Source organism: Diaporthe citri (genome assembly GCF_014595645.1).
Source record: "Diaporthe citri strain NFHF-8-4 chromosome Unknown scaffold_4, whole genome shotgun sequence".
In the NCBI taxonomy this organism is placed as follows: domain Eukaryota; kingdom Fungi; phylum Ascomycota; class Sordariomycetes; order Diaporthales; family Diaporthaceae; genus Diaporthe; species Diaporthe citri.
The window spans coordinates 951783-975663 of NW_025064849.1; the positions used below are offsets into that span (position 1 = coordinate 951783).

General features: G+C 50.1%; 7 protein-coding genes across 7 annotated transcripts; 4 read left to right on the forward strand and 3 right to left on the reverse strand.

Annotated features, from left to right (window-relative positions):
- Positions 1 to 888: 888 nt before the first annotated feature.
- INS49_009462 (uncharacterized protein) lies at positions 889 to 3529 on the reverse strand (the record flags this gene model as incomplete). The annotated part of the gene is made up of 5 exons (XM_043170193.1): positions 889 to 1551; positions 1632 to 1988; positions 2397 to 2551; positions 2768 to 2916; positions 2985 to 3529. The coding sequence occupies 5 exons, from the start codon at positions 3527 to 3529 to the stop codon at positions 889 to 891; spliced, it is 1869 nt and encodes a 622-aa protein (XP_043024758.1).
- Positions 3530 to 4465: 936 nt separating this feature from the next.
- INS49_009463 (uncharacterized protein) lies at positions 4466 to 7643 on the forward strand (the record flags this gene model as incomplete). The annotated part of the gene is made up of 2 exons (XM_043170194.1): positions 4466 to 6275; positions 6349 to 7643. The coding sequence occupies 2 exons, from the start codon at positions 4466 to 4468 to the stop codon at positions 7641 to 7643; spliced, it is 3105 nt and encodes a 1034-aa protein (XP_043024759.1).
- Positions 7644 to 9364: 1721 nt separating this feature from the next.
- INS49_009464 (uncharacterized protein) lies at positions 9365 to 10834 on the reverse strand (the record flags this gene model as incomplete). Its single annotated transcript, XM_043170195.1, has 1 exon — positions 9365 to 10834. The coding sequence occupies one exon, from the start codon at positions 10832 to 10834 to the stop codon at positions 9365 to 9367; it is 1470 nt and encodes a 489-aa protein (XP_043024760.1).
- Positions 10835 to 13663: 2829 nt separating this feature from the next.
- Positions 13664 to 15584, forward strand: INS49_009465 (uncharacterized protein; the record flags this gene model as incomplete). The annotated part of the gene is made up of 2 exons (XM_043170196.1): positions 13664 to 14089; positions 14184 to 15584. The coding sequence occupies 2 exons, from the start codon at positions 13664 to 13666 to the stop codon at positions 15582 to 15584; spliced, it is 1827 nt and encodes a 608-aa protein (XP_043024761.1).
- Positions 15585 to 16320: 736 nt separating this feature from the next.
- INS49_009466 (uncharacterized protein) lies at positions 16321 to 17031 on the forward strand (the record flags this gene model as incomplete). The annotated part of the gene is made up of 2 exons (XM_043170197.1): positions 16321 to 16688; positions 16770 to 17031. 2 exons carry the CDS (start codon positions 16321 to 16323, stop codon positions 17029 to 17031), a joined length of 630 nt encoding a protein of 209 aa, XP_043024762.1.
- A 1982-nt stretch (positions 17032 to 19013) lies between these two features.
- On the forward strand, positions 19014 to 19424 carry INS49_009467 (uncharacterized protein; the record flags this gene model as incomplete). The annotated part of the gene is made up of 1 exon (XM_043170198.1): positions 19014 to 19424. One exon carries the CDS (start codon positions 19014 to 19016, stop codon positions 19422 to 19424), a length of 411 nt encoding a protein of 136 aa, XP_043024763.1.
- A 610-nt stretch (positions 19425 to 20034) lies between these two features.
- Positions 20035 to 20625, reverse strand: INS49_009468 (uncharacterized protein; the record flags this gene model as incomplete). Its single annotated transcript, XM_043170199.1, has 3 exons — positions 20035 to 20164; positions 20227 to 20349; positions 20411 to 20625. 3 exons carry the CDS (start codon positions 20623 to 20625, stop codon positions 20035 to 20037), a joined length of 468 nt encoding a protein of 155 aa, XP_043024764.1.
- Positions 20626 to 23881: the final 3256 nt, after the last annotated feature.

A 23881-nucleotide genomic window follows, 5' to 3' on the forward strand; every position in this document is an offset into this window, starting at 1 on the left:
GGCCTGAACCTACACAAGCTGTTTTACGCCAGCCAGCATTCCCCTGAAAGACGCTTGATGATGCTCGGTTTTGTTTCCCGCCGACCCTCAGCTGGCTGATCCTCCTGTCGGTCAGTTATCCCACCCAACCTTCCTCTCCTTGGTACCGTCGGTCTGGCCAAAAGATAAGTGTCGTGTGGCGTTGCTATCCATGTAATGGTCGCTACAAGAGTTCCAGCCTCTCCCGTTCAAATACTTAATTACATGCTCGAATAAAAAAATCTGGTTAATTACGTTTCGACCGTAATCTTGGATTGACTGTGTAGTGCAGATCTTACTTTTGTACCGCATTCGAGGCGCCGGGGAAGCTCCACATCACTTTCTGAATTTTGCCATTAAGCGTTGTGGCCTGACTACTGATTTCTCCGGTGAAAGAAATATGTCGCTTGATCCACGAGGACTCCAGTTCCTTCTGTTATGCATGAAGGCAGATCCTCTATTTTCGGGCTTTTCTCTGTCTTAAGTGATGGACTGGATGCCATGCTCTCATGTCACTTAACAGTTGACAAATTCTGACGACCACTGCACTAGCAAGAGCTATTCTCTTCTTCATGAATAATGACCCTCATGTGTATGATAACCACACCGCAATGCATTGACCTACTCGTTCATCTTCATGGTCACTCGACCTGGCCCTCCTTCCCATTCCTGATCTGCCGTGACCATGTAGGCTTCCCGCATCCCGTGCCGACAGAAAGCCCTATACTTGTCGATTCCAGACTTGCCGCCTTTACGGAGAGGGACATGTGCTTGATTGTGACCCCCATGCGCAGATTTTCTTAGGAGAAAAGTAATCGCTGTACTATGCAAACAAAAGCCTGCAAACCTACAGAAGGCACTTTGGGGCTCTTACATTTCTCCTCCAATGTTCGTCCAGGTTTTGAGAAGCTGATCAATATCCTTTGCAGCCATTTGCCCCACTTCCTCCAAATCATCCAGACCCAGCTCTGTGTCGAGATCTAGAATCTCGTCAATGTCTATGGTTGGACCTCTTTGAAGATCCTCCTCCGAGTTGTCATCATCACGAGGTCCCACAATCTTGGGTTTTGAATATTTATGCTTATCGTTGCCACCCTTTTTGCTTGGCTTCGGGCCACTGAAGAAACTCAAAGTTTTCTTCGCACGACGAGTCTTATCCTTCCTGGGCCTACCGCCCTCCACTATGTCGACCATGGCCGACCTCCTGGCAGATCTCCGGGGCGGCGGTGGCGGCGGGATGAATACTGGCCGGGGCATGGGCGAAAACATCCTTTCCATTTCAGGAGCCATACCCGGCGGTGGCGGCACCCCTTGCATAGGTCTTCCTGGAAATGGCGGGAAAGGCTGTGGAGGTCTGGGCACATCTTCCCACATGCGCATGCTCACTGATGCGCCAGGCTTGATTGTTCGGTCCCAGACCACGGGAAGGATGACCTGTCCTTCAGAGTCCAGCAGGTCATAATGTCCCTCCGACACGAGCGGACCAATCACATCCACGTTAATGAATGCTTGTTTGATGAGGCCCTCGATTCCCTAGGTATTCGCAAAATTAGTCACAGGTATTATGAGGGCGAGTTCGTCCGGGTACGTCATGTTAGCCGCCTCAAGCTTACCTGCCAGGTCGAAATCAGATTGAACGGGAAGTTGAACTTCCTGCCAACTGCGTCTTTGAATTTTATCGGCTCCTTGTCGTCCCCGGCTGCTTTCTTGGCTGCCTCCTCAGGCCGTACTTCCTCGGTCGTCTTTTTGCGTTCTTCCTCGAAGAGCTTCTTCAGGTCCTGCTCAGCAGTCCCCTTTTCAATCCCTTTCAAGACAGCTTCCTCAGCGTGCTTAAGCGCCCGATTCCTGCTGTCCAAAGCATTCCTTTCTTGTTCTATCCGGATCTTCTCGGCCTCCAAGGTTTCCCTCGCCTCTTCTAATTCTGCCTTGCCCTTCTCCATGTCTTCTTTATCTGCTTTGCTCTTTGCTTCCTGCCTAATCTTTTCCTCTTGTTCTCGTTTCAATCTTGCCTGTATTTCTAAACGCTCCCTATTCGCTCGCTGACTACCAAGGGAAATCCTGCGCATTGTAGCGGCAAAATGAGAGCGCGGTCCGATCACGTCTGCCCCAGTGTCTGCCTTTCCCTTCATGACGTCCACTGGTTCATAACGAAAAAACAGGACCATCCTTGTCCAAAAAAGCCTGAGCTCACCAGGTGTGAAATCAAACCTATCGATAACGTTGTTCCCATCGATATCAATGGCCACCAAGCAGACATTCATGCTGCCGTTAGCAGCCAGCTGAACTTGCTGGACTACTCTGTCAACAAGGACTCGGTGTTGGGGACTCAAAACTAGCAATACATCCCATGGGTTGTATTTTCTTAAAGCCCGCTTGACCTCCCGGGTGAGCCTGCGATGGCCGAATGGCAACTTTGTGAGCGGCGGTGATGCGCTGTCAGCTGGATAGGAGTAAATAAGGTAAGCCTCGAAAGTGGCGCTTGTCAAGTCTTCCTTGAAGACGGCCTTCCGCTCTGTCCTCTTCCGAGCATAGACTGTAAAAGCCCGCAAAGCCCTCACGGCGCGGGATGTGCGCGACCTGCGCGGTCTGGATTCTCGGTCGGACCCCAAAAAGGATGATGACGCGGACGACTCAGGAATGATGTGCGAGGAAGCGGACGAGTCTAAGGAAACAGCGGAAGCATTGCTGGGTGGAACCAGCTGCGCCACTATCTCTCTATCTGAGCCTTCACTGGCTCTTTCTGAGCCACTTTTTCCATCTGAGCCGGACGGATGTCTCTGGGGATTCTTTGGTGAATCCTTCTTCGTCCGGAACTCCGTCATCCTCTTGCGGAGCGTCTCGAATATGTCTCTGATTTCGTTCTCATCGTTTGTCCCAAAGACTTTTGCAATTGAAGGACTGGGGATATCAATTATCGGTCAGCAGTGGAAGCACGAAACGAGGGGCACCTAGTATCTTACGCATACCGGGCACGGCTTTCGGCGATAGAGACGACGAGAAGCCTGAGCATTAAGCTTGCCTTTAGCCGTCCGAGGTGTTCCTGACATCGTTTGATCCGCGGCTCAAGCCAAGGCCATCTCATTTTGCGACCCAGCCTGGTGACATTCTTGCTAAAGACCGCTAGCCTTGCCGCGGGCGTGTTCAGGTCGTCTGCGGCAGGAGCTTGGGGCCCGGTGTCTTTACTCCCATCTTCGCCGACATGCATGCTTGCCTTCTCAATGAGAATGATGATCTGGACATAGATCTTCTGACACTGCAGAGCGCAAGCGCTGATCTCTTTGATACTGGTAGTATTGAAGACTGTTGCGCGATGCTGTTCCTTGCTGGCAGCCTTGTCTTGGTCAATGAAGTCTTGGAGGTCCTTTAGGGTCGATGCAGTAGAGTTGACGTCTGCTACGGTGAGGATTACGGTCTCCTCAGCCTCGATCACGCTGTCGATAAAAGCCTGTAGACTCTTCGCGAGGCCCAATCCAAACGAGGCGATGCCGACAACGGAAGCTGCGGCCTCCATTGTTTGGTTGGAGGATCACCGCCCTTTCGTGGCTCAGCACTCGAAGCACGAAGGGAACAGCGGGCCTGGAACGTGAATTTGTGAATTTTCATCTTCTCAACAACAGTCAGGCCGAAATTGTTAAGCTGATGCATGTCAGATGCACAGTAATCAAGGTGGCGGCAAGTGTTATCCGCACTATTCCCACTTTGGATCCCTGGTGGCACAACTCTCCTGGCGTTGCCAAGAGATTATTTAGTAATCCGCATTCCTCGAGCAGCATTTGGAAAGGCCTGTGGTGTCTCGGTCAAAATTACGGCATGATGTTCACCATGAAAGCAAAAGCTTCTAAAATGACACAACCCGTGTTTACCAGATACCAAGCGAGAAGTTCGATGTCGACGCCCAAGTATTGAGTCTTCGAGACAAGGACTAGATCTGCCATCGCCGACAGATATACCATGCGTCTAAGCAAAAAAAGCAATCTGCCAATCTTACAAGGCCCGGCCGCCCTGTACCATTCGGGACGATCATCCGCAGAACTCTGGCCAGGACCTGCGCCGAAACCCAGCGGCGATGTCACCGCCACGGCGCACCCCAGGAAACTTAAACTCAGAACGTGCTGGCGCGGCCCCGCAATCTCGTGGGGACCTGGCATGAGCTCTCCACAGTCTCGGGACAGCTGCCCCCGGTAGTCAGCCAACGTGCAGGGTTCGGATGGAAGAATTCACGCCGCCCATCGCGCTCAGGTGGTCGGCTAAAGACAAATCCCTCGTTTTTGACAGGCAGCCAGGCACCATTTCATGACGTCGTACGGTCTGCTGCGAGCATGATATAAATACGCGCTTCACGCCCGCTGGCCGGGCCGTTGGGGCGCGGTGGAAGAAGGTCACCGCCTCCCACACCACCACGACCCCAAGCCATCGCGAGGTTGTGCCGCCAAGAGCTCCAACGAAGATGCGGTGGTTCGGCAAGGCAGCGGCCCTGACATGGGCCCTCGCGGCCGCCGGGCTCAGCCAAGTGCACGCCCAGGGCGTCGACGCGGCCGACTGGCCCCTGCACAACAACAGCCTGACGACGCTGGTGGAATGGGACCACTACAGCTTCCACGTGGATGGGCAGCGGCTGTTCGTCTTCTCGGGCGAGTTCCACTACTGGCGGTTCCCCGTGCCGGAGCTGTGGCGCGACCTGCTCGAGAAGGTTCGGGCGGCGGGCTTCAACGCCTTCAGCATCTACGGCCACTGGGGGTTCCACAGCCCGTCCGACGGGAGCCTCGACTTCGAGACCGGCGCGCACGACTTCACGCGCATCATGGACCTGGCCAAGGAGCTGGGCATGTACATGATCGTGCGGCCCGGGCCCTACGTGAACGCCGAGACCAACGCGGGAGGGTATCCGCTGTGGGTGACGACGGGTGAGTACGGCGCGCTGCGGGACAACGACCCGCGGTACACGGCGGCGTGGACGCCGTACTGGACCAACATGTCCAGCCTGATCGCGCCGCACCTCATCACCAACGGCGGCAACGTGATCCTGTTCCAGATCGAGAACGAGTTCGGCCAGCAGTGGACCAACGTGGCGGCCAAGACGCCCAACGCCGCCGCCGGTGAGTACATGCAGCTCCTGGAGGACTCTGCGCGCGCGAGCGGCATCGACGTCCCGCTGACCCACAACGACCCCAACATGAGGACCTTTTCCTGGAGCAAGGACTACAGCGACGGGATCGGAAACGTTGACGTCGTGGGCCTGGACTCGTACCCTTCCTGCTGGAGCTGCGATCTCACCGAGTGCACGGGTACGAACGGCAAGTACGTCGCGTACCAGGTTGTGGACTATTACGACTACTTCCAAAAGTTCTCCCCAACACAACCCAACTTTATGCCAGAGTTTCAAGGTGGATCGTACAACCCGTGGGGCGGTCCTGAGGGCGGCTGTCCGTCAGACATCGGCGTCGACTTCGCCAACCTGTTCTACCGCAACTTGATCTACCAGCGCGCCACGGCCATCAGCCTGTATATGCTCTTTGGCGGCACCAACTGGGGCTGGCTGGCAACCCCCGTCGTGGCGAGCAGCTACGACTACTCGAGCCCCGTGTCCGAGAACCGCGCCATCGGCGGCAAGTACTACGAGACCAAGCTTCTGACCATGTTCACCCGCGTGACGAAGGACTTGGCCAAGACGGACAGGGTTGGCAACGGCACGGCCTATAGTGAGAACAAGGCGATCACTACGGCTGAGCTGCGGAACCCCGACAACGACGCGGCGTTCTACGTCACAATGCACCTCGACTCAACCTCGGCCACGCTGGAGACCTTCAAGCTGAACGTCAGCACCTCCCAGGGAGCGAAGGTCGTCCCACAGTATGGCGGGAGTATCGCCATCGACGGCCACCAGGCCAAGGTTCTCCCTACAGATTTCAGCTTCGGTAGCAAGAACCTGCTGTACTCGACCGCCGAGGTCCTGACCTATTCCGTCATAGACGGCAAGGAAGTGCTGGCCGTCTGGGTCCCAGCTGGCGAGTCTGGCGAGGTAGTCATCGAGGGCGCGACCTCTGCAAGCCTCGCAAAGGCCACTGCGAACACGACCTCAACAGCGGTCACCATCGTGCCTGGGAACTCAAGTGTGGCTATCAACTGGTCCAAGACCAGCGGAATGACCGTTGTCACTCTGGGTGACGGTGCCCAGGTTGTGATCCTCGACCGGCCCTCGGCGTACGTATTCTGGGCTCCAAGCCTAGGCAACGACCCCCTCCCCGTGAATAGCACAGGTAAGTTCAGACGCCCAGCGAAGTCTCACCTGCGATTTGAATTTGAAGAGGGATAACTGACTTCTGTAATCAGTTCTCGTTCAGGGTCCATATCTGGTCCGTTCAGCGTCCATCACCACCGACAAGACACTCGAGCTCGTCGGAGACATCGACGGCGACAAGAACACTCTGGCCATCTTCGCCCCATCCGTGGAGTCCGTGACCTGGAACGGAGCCGAGCTCCCCACCGTCTCCAAAGACGGAAACATGCTCACAGCAACCGTCCAGGGGCCGGGGTCCTTCACCCTCCCCTCTCTGGGGCCCTGGAAGTGGCACGACAGCCTGCCTGAAATCCAGCCCAACTACACCGTCTCCCCCAAAGTGTGGACCACGGCGGACCACCAAAACACCTCCAACCCGTCGCAGCCCGCGTCGAACAACCCGGTGCTGTTCCTGGACGAGTACCACGTCCACGTCGGCAACTCCATCTACCGCGCCTCATTCCCAAACACGCCCTCCTCGCCGAGCGGTGTCTACCTCAACATCACAGGCGGAAAGGCCTTCGGTTACTCGGCGTGGCTGAACGGTGCGTACATCGGCTCGTACCTAGGCGCCTCCACGTCCGCTACGGGAACGACGGAGTTCTCCTTCGCCAACGCGACGCTCGCCGCGGAAAGCAAGGACAACTTTCTAGTAGTGGTGATGGATAACTCAGGCCACGACCAGACAACAGGCGCCATCACACCCCGGGGGATCTGGAACGCAACGCTCATCGGCGCAGACGCCAGCTTCACGGAGTGGAAGATCGCGGGCCCGGCGGGCGGCGAGGACAACATCGACCCGATCCGCAGCGTGTACAACGAGGGAGGCCTGTACGCCGAGCGCGTGGGCATGCACCTCCCCGAGTACCCCGACAGCGACTGGAGGGCTGTGAGCAGCGGCAACGGCACGACGACGACGCTCACGGTCCCGGCGGCGGGGATCCGTGTCTTCCGCACCGTGGTACCGCTCTCCGTCCCCGAGGGGCTGGACGTCTCCATCTCGTTCCAGTTCTCGGCGCCGGGCAACGGCAGCAGCAGGAGCACGTTCGTGCCGGACGACGCGGCGCACTCGAACCAGGTGCGGGCCCTGCTGTTCGTGAATGGGTACCAGTATGGTCGGTTCAACCCGTACATCGGCAATCAGATCACATTCCCTGTCCCGACGGGAATCCTGGACTACGATGGTGACAACACCATCGCCGTGACGTTGTGGAGCCAGAGCGCGCAGGGTGTCGAGGTCAAGCTGGACTGGAATGTGGAATATGTGCACACCACTGGATACGACATGGGCTTCGATGCGGAGTATCTGAGGCCTGGGTGGTCCGAGGAGAGGTTGGCGTATGCGTAGTAGAGATGACAATGTAGTATGTATATAGGATCCGTGGTTAGTTGAAATGCAGAACGTTCAGAACGTGTACATCCTGGCACGCTATAAGATTTCAACATGTCGCCTCGGTGTTAAGCTGCCGATCGTATCCCACTCTTACCATGGCTCCACATGTAAGCATTGTATCGGAATTTAGGAATCCTTCGACCACTTCGGAAGCCCCACGCTGCTGCATTAGAAGCAAGCAGTGATCAGTTCAGTGAACGAGAGGTGTATAGACGATCCTAGAAAACCATTAATTGATCGCCAAGTGTGCGATTCAATTGTAAGCTCGAGCCGTATCGCTCTGCGCTCCCCGCGATCTAAATTCACTGGCATATTTCTCGAGTTTGCTGACAGGGCTGCTTAATGTCTTCAATATCTGGATTCCAAGAGCTCAGCCGTTCACTAACCCAATGTCGATCTGCAGCCATCTCCAGGGCATGGCGTACAGCCCATCGTCCAAGATCCCTGTCTCCCAGAATTGCTCCCAGCGATCAATCGATACGATGCAACACTTCCATGACCTATCGAACCAATAGGTCGATTTCGATCTCCAGACTGAGACCACATGTCTTAGTGGTCCTCTCTGACGACTAGGACAATGAGAGGCTCCAATCCATCCTCGAAACCCGTCCAACTATGCCAGTTGCTCATAACCATTACCTTCACCGTTGCGCAAGCTTCAGCAACCATTTTTCTCAATGTCCCGAGCAGGATTCTTCGATTGTCAATCTCGCGCTCTCCAACTGCCCGTACCCGGCAGAAGTCCAGCCTGTCGATGACAATGTCAACTGTTTCTGTGCTCTCGAACATACCGATCACGCGCACCGCAAATGTCCTGCAAGGCTTTTGTTCGATTCAAGTTGTTCCTGGTCTCTTTCTTCCTCGGTGACCCGTCGAATCTGGCGACCCTGGTGGCTGCGACCATGATCTCGATGGAAATAATGTTTGCGCTGAGCCCGGCGAGCTTGGTACTGCTGACGATCGCCGCGAAATTGGAGTACTTGGGGTCGATGTGCTATCGGCGTTGGTAGCCTCCCGGGCTCGTTGTAAGAGTATGTCCAGCTCATCAAGCTCACGACCTTCTCGCAGAGCTCGCTTTCGTGTTTGCAGCAGCAGGAACAGGATGGCTGGTATCACGTCCTCGTATGCAATCCCTTCATATGGATTGGTGTTAAGGTCTGATACGAGGTGTGTGCATTTTGGCGTGTTACTGTACAGGCTATGTTGTTCCTTGGTTTTCTCACCAGATGCCATTTTTCCTGCCTTGTGTTGTTCACACATCAGTTAATTTCTGATCCTCTTGACCATGTTTCCATTACTTGTCTGTGGATTTATTATGGTTAAGATATACTCTGACTCCACGACTACCAGAATGTGCCTTTTGCGCAACCTCCAAAAATGACTATACAAAAAAAAAAAAAAAAAAAAAAAAAAAAAAAAAAAGAGATGTTCCTTCCAGGATCAGCTCAAAGAATGGGCCAGCCAGGGTCCACATCCAACCAAAAAAGAAAATGAAAGAATAAGGAAAACTTTCCGCCTGTGAAACCTCCAAAAAAGAGTACTCATCTTCTTCAAGACGAGCGAAGACATGGAGAATGATGAGTACCCATGCTGACAATAGAATAAATGCAGGATGTGCCGCTATGGTAGGCAGAGTTGCTGCCTGGCTTGGGCTGGCAAAGCGCATCCCAACATCCTCATCGATTGTGTCTCGTTCGATTCTTCTCCGCCAAGCCGAGTTTTGGAAAACCCCCTATAGTCCGGCCCGCCTGGTCCGGGTGCACGCCCATCCGTGCAAACAGCTTGAGACGACCAACAACCTCGCCGAGCATGCGCTCTGGGAAGTAGTATCCGTGGAGGCGGGCGGCAACATCCCCGAAGTCCTCTGTCGGGGGCGGAATGCGGTGCTCCCAGACTATCACATCTTCTCTCCTGGTCCATTCACTCCACTGTCGTAGACCCCACTGGCTCCCATCATCGCGCTTCACCACGACAGCAATTGTCGACGCAGCACGCCCACCCGGAAGTTCCTGCCCCAACTCACTCACTTCGTCCCAGGTGGCAAAGCTGGCTATGACGACCCGCGCTTCACAGAGCTGGAGAGGCGTCAAACCTCTAGTCGCGCGGTCCTGGGAAGTATCGAATGTGTGGCCCCGCCAAGCGACGTTGAACTGGTCGGGGCTGTTATCCGAATGAGATGCGGCGGGTCCGGTACCCATCCCGGTCGGCACCGGGGGCAGCGTCGCGCCCTGCTGCTGCGACTGTATTTGCAGCGAGGGCAGCCCCCCGGACTGCGGTTGCGCCTCAAACGGGGCCAGATGCGGCGGTTCCGTTGACATCGGGGGCACCATGTCCCGTCGCTGCAGCTGCCGCGGTAGCGAATGCATCGGAGCTAGCCGCGGTCGCTCCAACTGCATCGAAGGCATTTGCCCTCGCGGCGCCGGCGGGAATAACCCAGCAGGGAGCGCGGGTTGACGCTCGATGCGCACGTCATCGCCGTAACCGCCGCCGGCGCCGGCGCCGCGACCAGCCGTGGCCGGCGCATTCGTGGGCCAGCTAGTGTTCTGCCAAGGGTTTGGCTGATGTTGAGGTGCGGCTGGTGTAAAATTTGCGCCTTGGTTTTCGGGCTGAGGCCCAGGCTCGTGGTGGCTGCCTTGGGATCCACCGCGCTGGGAGCCATGCGGTCTGCTGTGGTGGTGCTCCCCCCTGCCGTCGTCTGCCTTCTTATGCTTGTGTGTGCTTCCGCCATGCTTGCGGTGGCTCCTTCCATGCTCGTGTTGCTGATCTCCGCTGGATGAACTGCTCTCACGTCCTCTCTTGTGTCCCTCTGTTGTCTGCTGATGGGCCGAACCAGAATATCCTCCGAAAAGTGGCTGTGTCTCGCCAGTAAGACTTCCAGAATATTGTGCACCGCCGGCATAGCCTCCACCAGACGACGTGTTGCCCCCAAGTTGTCCCTGCTGATATGGAGCTGGACGAGGTTGTTGGATTACGTAGCCGCTTGCGGCAGGCGTCGAGCTGTATTGCTGCGCTTCGGCTGGCCCGGGGGATGAGCTGTATCCACCCCTAACAAGGGCCTGCCGAGCATAATTTGACAGAGGGTTGTCCGATGCTCCTTGTTGATCGCGTTGGTAATACCCGTGTTCTTTGTCTTTGCGATTGTCCATGGTGGCCAGTAGTTGGGTCAGCCTTTGCCAGATTGTTGATGGGATAGAGGCTCTGCTAGGGTCTTCTGGCGTTGACCTTTTGCGAGGTTCAGGATTGGATTGGCAATAATCAAGGTAGATATGGAAATTGGGCTTGCTAAGCGCATTTCTGCTGCTGTCGAAGGAGTCTTGTCCTGGTCTTGTAGCAGGTTTATATAGCTTGCAGAAGGCCCCGTGAGGAGTCTAGGAGGTATTGTGACTCAAGTCTCCGGCTGGCATTGCGAGCAACTGATAACAGTTGTTCACTGGTATGCATCACTACAGGTGAAGCTGTCTTTACTATAACAAGACGTTTCTGATCCATGAGCTTGCCTTTGGATGGAAATCGATCCCATGTAAGCCCAGACTGATTTAAGTGATTGTTTAGAAACCGTGTGGAGTACTACCTGTGTATGAAAATCTACACCTTGACATGATATGAATCATGTTGTCCTAATTATACATGTTAATACAAAGGCATTATTGGTATATGACCCGTAACCATTTGTGTTTAGCTGATATCATTCCATGTAATGCTTCCTTTATTTGTACGAAATAAAACACCTGGCAAAGAGGTGAGGAGTGGCACAGATGAGTTTTGAGCACATGTGGTCAAGAGCCATCCGCGCCACAAATGTGTCAGAAACTCATCTCTAACAGGAACAAAGCTGTGATCATGTATTTTCTGCAACAGAGTGTTTGAGTGAGAACATCAAATTTCTTTTGGGTGTATATACCTGGCAAGTAGTGACACGTGCTCCGTGGCATGAGAAACTCAAGCGGCTGGAATACCAGCAAGAAGAAACCCATACTCACGGCGTTTGCGACTAGAAAGACCTGCCAAAACCTCATCGCTGTAGAAGTAAGTGTTGGTCCCCAAAGAGGACCTACAACAAGTACATCACAGTTTAAATGTATGCTCTTACAACGGCTTCAGAAGACAAGAACCTCGGCTGATACCTAATGAAATGGGACTTGGACTTTTTGTTCATGGCCACTCAAGTCATCAGCCAAGTCACTGAAAGTCGAAATTCAGGGCCTTCTCAGATGGCAAACAATCCGAAAGTCTGTGACTTATAAACCTGGCGCTCACTGGAGGACGCTTTAACTACCATAGAGCCCCACCATTCAGGACACCCCATAATGCAGGATGGCTAAATTAAAAGAGCACCTATTTTTTTAAATTTATATTTATAAATTTATCAATAATTTAATTTATTTAAATATAAATTTTTAATGAATAAAATTTTAAATCTTTTCCTTTTAATTCTTTTATTATTTTTGCATTTTTTAAAGTATTTTTTTAATTATTTATCATAAAAACTAAATTCAAAGTAATATAATATAATGCAATGACTGAGGACCTATGAGGCTATTAGTGCGACGCGGCTGACATAGCCAATCACGAAAGCAGCAGCCCGAACCGCATCGCAGGTAATACAGGAGGAAAGGGACACGCCTGCAAGATGGCTGAGCGTGGCAGGTGGGGGCCAAATGTAGGGAGATGTGGGCTGTATTGCGACTTGTGCGACTTCCGACGTGACGCGTGCCATCTTCAAAGTCAAGTCTCCATCTGCGATCTCCAGGAGCAAATTTCCAGAAACCGAAAAATGCGGGCCGACGACAGGTCATGCATCGTCATCTTCATGCGCGGCATTGCTGGACGGCTATCTCGACGCCACGACGGCAGGATATGGTGCTTCTCGTGAGCTGAATGTTCCTGATGATATAAGAATTGTCCGCCTCGGGGCTTTGACACTGGGGTTTTTCAACGACTGGTCCTGCTTGTGTGGTATTGAGGTCGACGTTAGCTTGGAAGGTGGAAGGTGAAGAAGGTGGGTCCTGCCCCTGCCGTTTCGAGGTTCCATCCCGACTGCCCGACGACGGCTGTCGGCAGTGTGGGGCCCGCCCACTGCAGATCAGGGCAAGTACCGGGCATAGAAGTGGAGCCTCATCGTGCTTTCCCAAAAGGTTGGAACATGAAATCAGTCTGTGCCAGTTTGCCATGCGACCGCATGGCTGAGTGTTAGGTACAGAGGAACGGTCGATGTGCCTGGGAATCTGGTGAAATACCAATCAAGCCCTGGAATGAGCTGCTATCAGCGAGAAGACCAACACGTGGTCGACAGCGGGAAGTCAGTGAGTGGCTCGACAGTATCGGCTCTGCCGTCATACAAACAGGACGGGCTGGACCCATCGAACACGCGTCTGTGTTCACACCCACAGCAGGTCAGCATGTCTGGCACGCACGCATCTGACACACCAGGACCTGGGCCGAACAAGGCACAAGAGGTTGAGCTCCCCTACTTGGCACCCCAGTTCCCCATCGCTCAATCGGTCAATCCATGGCATCAACCCACCCCGTGGGCCACCAACACCTCAACTCAGAGGGTCCACACCCCTTCTCCTTTTGCTCGACCAGTCAAGAGAATATTCAGCTCCACCAAAATCGAGTGGTATTCTGCCAACCGCTTCCCTCTTCGCGACTTCTTTTTCTTCTCTATTTCCCTTCCACATTGGCACCGCCGAGCCCGAGAAGCTCTCACATCCCCGTCCCTGGACCACCCCGGAGCTCGCTTGAGTCCGGCCTGTCACACATCCACTACTTTCACTCCAAATACGCTCCAGCATCAGACCCACGAAAGAGAGTGGATTCTGGCTTTTTGGGTTTGTGATCCTCTCTCTAACTCTGCCGCGAGATCTCGAGATCTGTGGACGTGAAACCGGGGACTCCTGAAAGGCCCTCGTGCCCGAACCGATGGTTGTGCCAGTCTAAGCCGCCAGCCCGACTCCGCACGAATGATCGAGACCATGGCCGCCACGTGCGCGCGGATGCTACACTTCTTGGCTATTGTTCTCTTGTTTTGCACGCCGTCTTCCGCCAATGACATATTGCAGTCACCAACACTCTACGACTGGGGCTTCTACGGCTTGTACCCAAAGGCCACGTTCAAGTCCTACGAGCTCGCTGCACCTCGCCTCAACTTTCTCAAGTGGGACGAGCAGTGCGACGATGGCTACTACCTCATGTCCCCCCGCGGGAGCATTGTCTACTCGCCCGCCCCGGTGATAATGGACGGGCGAGGAAACTTGGTGTGGACTACCGATGATAGCTTTGGAAAGGGCCGAGGCATTACGGACTTCAAGGTGCAGATGTACCATGGCAAGCCGCATTTGACATTCTGGGGCGGCGTTGACGGCGTGCATCACCGCTATGGAGCTGGATGCTACTTTATTGTATGCTGCATGTTGTTTTGCTTTTTCATATCCTTTTCAGTGCGGTTTTTCTTGAAACCGGCATTCCTGAACCTCATGTTAACAAATTGCGCAGCTGGATGAGACTTACCAAGTGGTCAAGACCGTGGAGGCCGTTGAGACAAGGGGTCATGGTTTACGAGGTGACTTGCATGAGTTTCGCATCACCGAGGAGAACACCGGCCTCATGTCCATTTACTACCCTCAGGCCCTTGATCTTTCCCCAATCGGTGGCCCTGTCGATGGCTGGGTGCTTGATAGCATATTCCAAGAAGTCGACCTGGAGACGGGCGAGTTGATCTTCGAATGGCGCGCTTCCGACCACATCCCCATCGAGCTGACCATGCGCTCTTACGTCGGCGGTGATCTTGGTATCTACCCGAACAACGGCTTCGATTACGTTCACCTTAACAGCGTTGACAAGGACCACCTTGGGAACTACATCATCTCCAACAGGCACACCCACACTGTGATGTGCATCAGTCCCGAGGGCGACACTTTATGGATACTTGGAGGCAAGAAGAATATGTTTGAGGACCTATCCGACGGTCGTGCGACAGACTTCACGTGGCAGCACCACGCCAGGTGGTACGGCACCAACAGGCTGAGCCTCTTCGACAACGCCAAGTCGACAAACGGGGGAAACAAGTACATCGGCGACCACAGCCGCGGGATGATGCTAGAGCTCGACACCGAGGCCATGACAGTCAAATTACTGCACGATTATTCAGACCCGGCAAGCCTGAAGCTCTCTGAGAGCCAGGGCTCGATGCAGGTCCTCAACGACACTGGCAAGGTCCTCGTCGACTACGGCTTCTTCCCCGCCATGACCGAATTCTCCCCGGAGGGCGAAGTCCTCTGCGACGTCCGCATCGCCCCCTGGCTCATCTGGCAGACGGGCATGGTCACGAGCTACCGCGGCTTCAAGACGACGCGCTGGGTCGGTCGGCCCTGGTACGCCCCTGCTGTGCTCTTGAACCCCTCAGAGGGCGTTCTGTACGTCAGCTGGAACGGCGCCACCGAGGTCGACAGCTGGGTCCTGCAGGGCGCGGAGTGGGCCGGCGCCCGCCGTGACGAGTACGTCGACCTCGACGTCCAGGAGAAGGACGGCTTCGAGGCCGGCTTTGATATGGTGAGCGACTACCCGCGGTACGTCCGCGTCGCGGCGTTGGATCGCGATGGTGAGGTTCTGAAGCACTCGGATGTCCTGGACCGGTACGTGGGGAACGCTCCCTCCTCGTCGGGAGTGCTGCATCAGCTCTTGGTCGCCGTGGGGGTGGTTCTCGGCGCCGTGCTCGTTGTGGCGGGGATCTTCCGGAAGAAGCTGCGTAGCGCTTGGCTACGCCGGTTTCCTCATGAGTCCGTGGTCTCGGTTGTCTGCGGCGTGGTGGAAGCCGTGAGAAGGCGGAGTGCCGAGTGGCGGGACGGCGGCAGGGACAAGTTGAGGTACAAGGAGTTGCAGTCTTATGAAGAATAGCTTAGGCAAAGGCTGTGGATACTGAATACCTTATTCATTTGTGTTTCGAATCTAGAATACTGCCTCTGTCACATGCTCTATGAGACCTCTCCAGAATGTCCATATTTTGAGGGCTGCCGCGTCTTTCGCGGATTAGAACTGGGTTCAGATTTCGCACATTTAGCCCAGATCCTTGTCGTGTCGTAAGCAACAGCGGTACTCAAAAATTCAAGAACGATTTAGGGGGCTCATATTGACGGTACGACGAACTGAAATCATGTGCCGCTCAATCTGTGTTTTGTATTCTCACGGCGAGAGCGGCTACCAACGCGTTTTGCTTGACACAACGCGAGGACGTGGGCGATATTCGTGTCTTTGAGGGGTATGAGGCTCCGTGGAGAAGATTCTGATGACCATTATCTCATTGAAGTGGCATGATTTCTGGTTGTCCACGATTTTGAGCTAGAGGTCTTCATTCTACGATGAACGTCGCCCGAAATCTATGTGACAATAGTCTACCAGTGATGACACCGGGCCCTCTCGTCACTTTTCTGATTCGATTTCATGCATCACACTTTTTAAGGGGTATCTCCAGTCACAGCTTCAAGATGAACTAAGTTACATAATCTGTTGCAGAGAAAGGTTTGGCCTGAATCTGATACTTCCGCACAAGCGCGATCATTCTTCCTCGGAAATCTGCACCACTTGAGAATCAACCATTCTTTCTTGAAAACCATCAATCACTCGCAAGTAAACGATGAAATTCGCCGGGCTGTTATATCTTGTGGCCAATGTGGCCCAACTTAGCTCTCCAGCTGCCATCATCGGTCGCGACGACTCGCCAGCTCCGCAGCCATACGTCTTGACGCGTTACGAAGATACCGAGCCTGCCGGGAAATACTGCTATTCGAATTCTGAATGGAACAGCACCAGCCCATATTCAGACACTACAGTTACAGTCAGTGACTGTGTCGGCTTGATCTGGTTCCTCCGTGGTCATAGTTCTCGCTTCGAATTTAGCAAGAACGACACCTACAACGGGCGTCTCTGGTGGAAGTTAGCTGCAGGATACGGCACCTGTTCCTTCTCTTTGTTTCCTAAGGATGCTGATATCATAAGCGTATCGTAAGAGCACCGTTCCTCCTCCAACCTTGTGTTTCTTTTCACCATAATGCTGACCGCTTGCCCCCAATGTCGTAATCTCAGCTTGGGCAGCCTTGATATAGAATACGTTGTCACCGAGACGATCTTGATGAACGCACACAAGGCTTCCATGAATGCAACCAGCGGCGTACTCCTATGCCGAGGCAACCACTCCTTGGCATCCATTTACAACGGCGATCGGGTACTATTCCTCATCCACAATGCACATGTCGACCACGCGACAGATCCGACAATCAATGCCACCTACGGCTTCGCTATGACGATGGGTCAGTCCGCCTCCACGCTAACTCCGACGCGGGTCTAATGTCTGCTTGCACGACTCGAAGTCACAGTGTTGCGCCAGCGGATGGCAGTTTTGAGGTTGGGAGCGGCGGTCTCTGCAGTTTAGGACGTGTTATGATTGAGGAAAGCCAAGAAGAGGCTCATGCAAACGTTTCATCGTTAAGCGAACAGAACAAGCTGTTAGGGAGAACCGCACAGTGTTATCTGATTGACATCTGGGCACTGTCAGTGCTCGTCATCGCGATGCCTTTGGACAGCGTTGACCTTGGACATCCTACTATCTTGTGTTTTTAAGTCTAGCGGCCCACATCTGGTCCACCCCCTCATATGGGCCACCCCTGCACACTATATATCCCCTTCTAACTTAACGAGTTAAATAGCTTAATTTATGCAGATTTAAATATATATAGAAACTAATAATAGTAATATATAAATAATCTTTTGAAAATTATTTATATAATATTTTTATATATAATTAAATAAATATACTTTTATTATTTTATATATTTATTTAATATTTAAGCTTTTAAAGTTAATATAGATTTAAATATAAATTTATAATATTTAATAATTAAATATAATAATATTTTAAAAATTATAAAAGGATTATTTAAAGAATTATTAATATTTAAACTTTAAAATTTTAAAATGTTAAGATTTATAAAGAATTCTCTAACATTATATAACATTTATATTTATATATATAATTCTTTTAATTCTTTTATTATTAATTTTATATAAATTAATTTAATTTTTAAATATTTTAAATAATATAAAAATAATTATATTTTAATTTTATATAATTAAATAAGCTTTATATTTTAATATTTAGAAAAGTGGAGTAAAAGTAGAGAATTTTTTCTTAGAAAAAAACTTAAATCTTTTATATATTATAAAGGAAAACATATATAAAAAGAAATATATATATAGAATTTAATTTAATTTTCCTTTTATATAAAAATAAATACATTATATTTATAATATTTATATTTATAAAGATATTTCTACTTTTTATAAAATAAAATCTGTTAAGAAATACTAATATTATATATGCATTTCTTAACAATATTTTTAAAATGTTAATTCTAATATTTAAAAATTTATAAGTATTTCAATAGATTTTTTAAATTAGTAAGATTTAAAATCTAAGTTTATATATATATTATAAAGCTATATTAACAATATTAGGTTTATATATTAAGAAACACTAGAGAAATCTTTACTTATATAAAAAAAGCAATATATAAATAATTATATATATCTTAGTATATATAATATATAAAGAATTCTTGAAATATTATTTATATATAGAGAAGTAAATATAATATATGTATTTAAATCTGTATAAATTTAACTATTTAATTCGTTGAATAAATAGTGGTTTTGTTTGGTGGATTTGGTGTGCAGGGGTGGCCCATATGGGGGGGTGGACCAGATCTAGGCCGCTTGACTTACTGTCCAGATTTCTGTGGCCATATTGCATTTCCGAAGGGTGGAATATGTTCTGTGGGCAAAATAGGACAAATTCAGTGACGGTTGATAACACAGGAACCTAGAATATTTTCAGTCAAGACCATCCATTAGACAGCGAATTCGTACATTGCACATGAATAAGCATATTCGAAGGGGCTATCACAAATAATCATGAATAGACAAAAGCAATGTCGTATACCGCCTTGCACCGCTGCCAACCGCAGTTTTGTGACAAAGCGCGGGGCCATTGGATATGTCTAGACTGCTAAAATTACGGAGAAATGCTCTCAGTCATCTGTCGCGCAACAGTTTCCGAGTCACATGCTTCAATGATTCTTGGCATTCACGAACATATATATTCGAGCCAAAACCTTCCCCAAGAGGCCATTCCTCCGTCAAAACCTAGGACACGTAACAGGTCTGTCTTCTTGAACGGATTCGTCTCGCAGTCACTCATTAGGCAAGCCGTACACTCACAAATACCAGACACTTTCGCGAGAAAAGTCCGCCTCCGCCTTAACGACATCCAGAATGCTCATTGCCTTCGTCTGCTTTCTTGCCTTTTTGGCATCATCATCGTCAGAGATTGCCTTACCATATCAGGGCATTGAGTCCCCACTCAGCCGCATGCGGCGACAGAGTGGAACTGAACATACTTACTATGTCGGGTTCTCCCAGAATTCCAACTTCCACTTTGGTCTTGAATCGTACTGCACCATGCCGTCTAATAGAACCGAAGTGGATGGACATCAGTACAACATCGAAGACTGTGTCCAACTCATAGACTTCCTCGCCGGCGAAGATCACTATAACGACTTTTGGATGGTCGAGGATTACGATTGCTCTACCATGGGAGACTGCTGGTGGATGACGGTGGCTGGATGGGGAACCTGCAACTTCGCGATTGTCGCCCCTGCCTGCGAGCCACTCTCCATTGCGTGAGGGAGAACATCTGCTGACATTTCCTGATTCATGATGACTTCATGCTACGGCAGAATCTCCAGGTACGACATCGCGAGGGCTATTTCCTGGGTGACAAAAAGCCAGGGAGAGACCCAAGGCAATTTGACGAATGCCTGGATGCATTGCGCCTTCGACGCAGACACACTTCACCACGTTTTGTTTATGGTGTTCGACCCAAGCAACTTGGCTCACCCAGGGACTGTTAACACAACACTTCATGGTTATATGATTGGAGGGTCAACTTTCACTTCCTTTGATATCACGTCAACTAGGACACCCATTCCTGCGACAACCAGTAGTACTGGCCGGTAAATTCTCGGAACCTGCATTCACATGCCTTAATCAGGTTCAGGAGTTAGCACACAGCTCATGGATGGAGATAACATCTGCTCTTTTTTTGGACAGAAGGCCCGAGGCCCTTCCATTTTGATGACAAAGGGCGTTGTCTCAGTCACTGCATCTTCTTCATGATCAAGCAACATTACATTCATTCGTTTTCCAATGAACCGTACATCCTCAGTCCTCGCTTACGTGCAATGCCATTCTGCGCTTTGTGTGGAATTTCCACCGCTCAAACCTGATCAAACGTTCAACTGCACTTTGGCGTCGTGCTTGGCGCGACGGCTGCGTTGGTCGGGTTTGTTTTGGAGCAGCCATTCGCCGCACCCAGTAGGTAATCATCCTCCGCAGCCTTGTACGCCGTGCCACAGTTCGGATCACTGTCTCGTCAGCACAACGCTCCATGTGTTGATGACGCGGAAGCGGCAGGGGGCCTGCTCACCTTGCACCACCCGTGGCGTCGTTGAAGTACGAGCAAATGTCGTGTGAGAAGCAGTCCTGGCTGTAGACGTTTCCAAGACCCACTCCCGAGCAACCGCTTCCACACCGTCCATTGCATGAATAACTGTGAGCTGTCAGTACGAGAGATCACCTCAAGCGAACTCACGATCGGGAAGGTCACCGACTCTCCACCAGCCGCGTTTGTCCCGTAGTTACTACCGACCACTCCGACGAATGAGCAACTTTGTCCTGCTGCGTTCGTCCACGTTGCTGTTGCCGATGCACCGACTGTGAGACATGTCACACTCCTTTTCAACAGAGGCGATGCGGGGGATGTGGGCATTGCGATAACCGGGCCCATGAGAGCCATGAGTACGAGCAGGTTCCATGAATGTAGCATCTTGACTAAGTAAATATGCGGTCAGGCACTTGAAGTCGCAAAGATTCCTGATGCAATCAAAAACCACAGCCTTAGGTATAAGTGGACGTCGCTTTCCCTGGTGGAATTGTTCTCGACCTCAAGTATAACCAAGAGCTGTGACGGGCCAGTTTAAATGCATCGAAGCTGCATGCCAGCAGCAGTGAAGATCCACTCCCGGTGTGACATTGTCCATGGTGATTTGGTTGCCGCATCTGGCAGGATGTCTTGCGCGACTCGGCGGACTTCCAACCACGATTTATCCCTGGACCAATTGCGTGATGCATCGTCATGGGCCATGCGACCGTTTTGGCAATTCAGCCCTGTTTGGGTCTAGACCAGCGGAGAAAATACCGGAGTTCCTGAGGATCGACTTGCATCATCCCGCCGATTCCGACTACACTATCAAATAGTCAGTGATAGAATCGAAAACGGAACGCAATGTCTTTTAAACTGTTGTAGCGCCAGCTTCTGGACTTCTCTTAGTACGGCTTAGTGGCAACACTAGATCCATAGCTCCCTGTTGGGATTTGTGAAGAACACAGCCTTAATGCTTGACCATCTAACTCCGGCATTTTCTTGGACGTCCTAAATTTTTCAAATGAGACTTCCAGACTTGCGAATTCTGGCATTTCTGGTCCGGACAAATCTCTGGCCTCTTGTCCCAAGAAGGAGGCCGCGCCGAAATCTGAGGTAGGGTTGACGAGCAGAGTCCCAGGGGATAGGACTTTCCTCGATAGCGTACACAAGATATGAAGCAAAGTGGTTTCATTTTTAATCTATACCTATATGCTTCTTAAGCAATATGCATCCAGTCCCTTTATATAGTAATAAACACTTAAACACCTAGCGTTAAAAAGATATAATGTTAATAGTTATAAATTTTAAATATAATTATTTATAGCTTATAGCTAAGAAAATAATAATCGCCTTATAATAATTATATAAATAAAGTTAATAAAAATTGTTTTTAATAATGCTATAAATTAGAAATATTAATATAAATAGCTTAAAATTAATAATTAAGTAATTAATTATACAATAAAAATTAAAATAATTTCTTTATAAAATAAATCTTATAAATATAACTTTATATATGAGTTTAAGATTAAGGAATAATTAAAAACCTAAGTAAACAGCAAATAAATTAATAATTAGTTAATTTAAAAAACATAGTGTGGCCAAAGCCATATAAAGCAAAGTTTCTCTTGCCAGCGGTCTAGATCTGGAAAATGAATTACAACAGCCATTAACCTAACAGTAGCACCAGAAAGAACTGCAAGGATAATCCAGGGCCTTTAATAATGAATTGTTTGAGCTCATTCTAATGACTAAAAGAAAAGTTCTGATCCCTTCTGCCTGCATCGGAAGGCCTATAGGTGAGAACCGCAAGAGTATAATGCCATTGTTGGCACCACACAGCCACTTGAGTAGTACGCTAGCACCGTTCAGAACAATGTGATTGTCTGGAACAATGTCTTTCTCTACAGGATAGAACCTCATCAATCACATATGACTGCAGACCATTGCAAGGGAATTTACGTGACAAAAAAGATCCCGTATGGCACTGAGGAAAAATTTGTCTATATAAGACTCTCTCTCTTAAACAACAGCCTTGGGATCACAGACCACTGACAGTTGCCGCAACTTTGGAACTACCACTCGCATCAACGGACAGCATTCTCCAGCTTCGGCATCAGATTCCACTGTCAACCCATATTTCTGAAACAATCACATTCAACGGCGGCAAAATGTGCACTCGTGTCATCAGGCTGTACGAGTGCAACTGTACACAGAGCACCTCCATTCAGCCGTGTCCCACTAAATGCGGTGTGGTGAAGAGTCAGACGACTACCAAGTCCTCATCTCCTTGCTCTTCTCACTCTACTAACCTCTATTAAGCTCTCTGTGGGGGAATCAGCATTGTGATGCTAATATTGACCACAGGAGAGTAAGTCGGGTTTGGATATCTTTTGTGGGTGCGCCAACCTAGTCTTTCCATTGATCTTGGGTATGTGCGTTCAGGGGGTGCTCTGTTTTTCCAGGTTAGGCGGGATAAGGGAAGATAAAGGTAGCTAGACAGTGATAACAATGGTTGTTTCTCTCATACCATGGTTCAATTAGATTGAGAGACCCGCAAAAACTTTGACAGCTGAGGAGCCTCGTTGATCTCTTCTTGAACTTGCATAGATAGTAGCATTGTGCCCAATAATGATCCTTAATTTCATTCAACATCTTCATTCAATTTAAATATTTCGTAGTTTTTTTTTTTTTTTTTTTTTTTTTTTTTTTTTTTTTTTTTTTTTTTTTTTTTTTTTTTTTTTTTTTTTTTTTTTTTTTTTGGCGGCATCGACATCGTGCTATACTCTGAAATCAAATGGCAGACAATGTGTTCTGCCAAGGGTATGGATCCAGGTGCTTTGAGGCTGTTCCTTTGTGTACTGGCTGCTCTCCATTGTCATTGAACAATCAATCTTTTTGTTCTGAACACCGGCGTCTTAGCGCCAGGTTTGCTTGCACTATGTTTTGTGGCTGGTCAGCTACCGGATTTCATCGATTTGTCAATTTGCTGAAGATCCTATGTTGCTTGGCTGCCCAGTGTACCAGATCATTGTTCATCACTGAAGAATGCAGATTTTGGATAGACATTTTCGACGTCCTGTCACCAAGGGTCAATTCAATTTGCCACTCATATCTTATTCTCGATGTCTCATACGCTTTTATTTATTAAGACTTAATCCAGCTCGCATCGGCCTTAGACATGCCCGCAGACAGTCCATGTTTTGGCGTCCTGGATCTCATTCGTCGCGGCGCCGACCTGTGTTCTAGGTGGTGGGCAAAGCCAGAGGATGCTCATTTTCGGCGACCGAAAATGGTACATAATTTTCCAAGTTCGTAGTGGAAAATGTAGTAATCGCCTCTATGTTCTGGATCCAAATGCAATTACGGTGAGATATTTTTCGAAAAAGAGAAATCAAATACTATATCCAGCATTATTTTCCAATCATCTTAGTTTAGTATTTCACCCAAAGAGCACATGGTGTGGATTTATTCACTGAAGGCGACCTATCTTCCACATGCAGAACCCGAATGGCCGCTAAAAGACAAAATTGACTGAAATATTGTCCTGGTGGCTAGTGGCCAACACGATTAGCCTCAGAGCGGACTGATTCCATTATTGAGTGAAATGAACCTCTGTGGCTTCTGCAAACTAGCAAGAATTGCAAAATATTATACC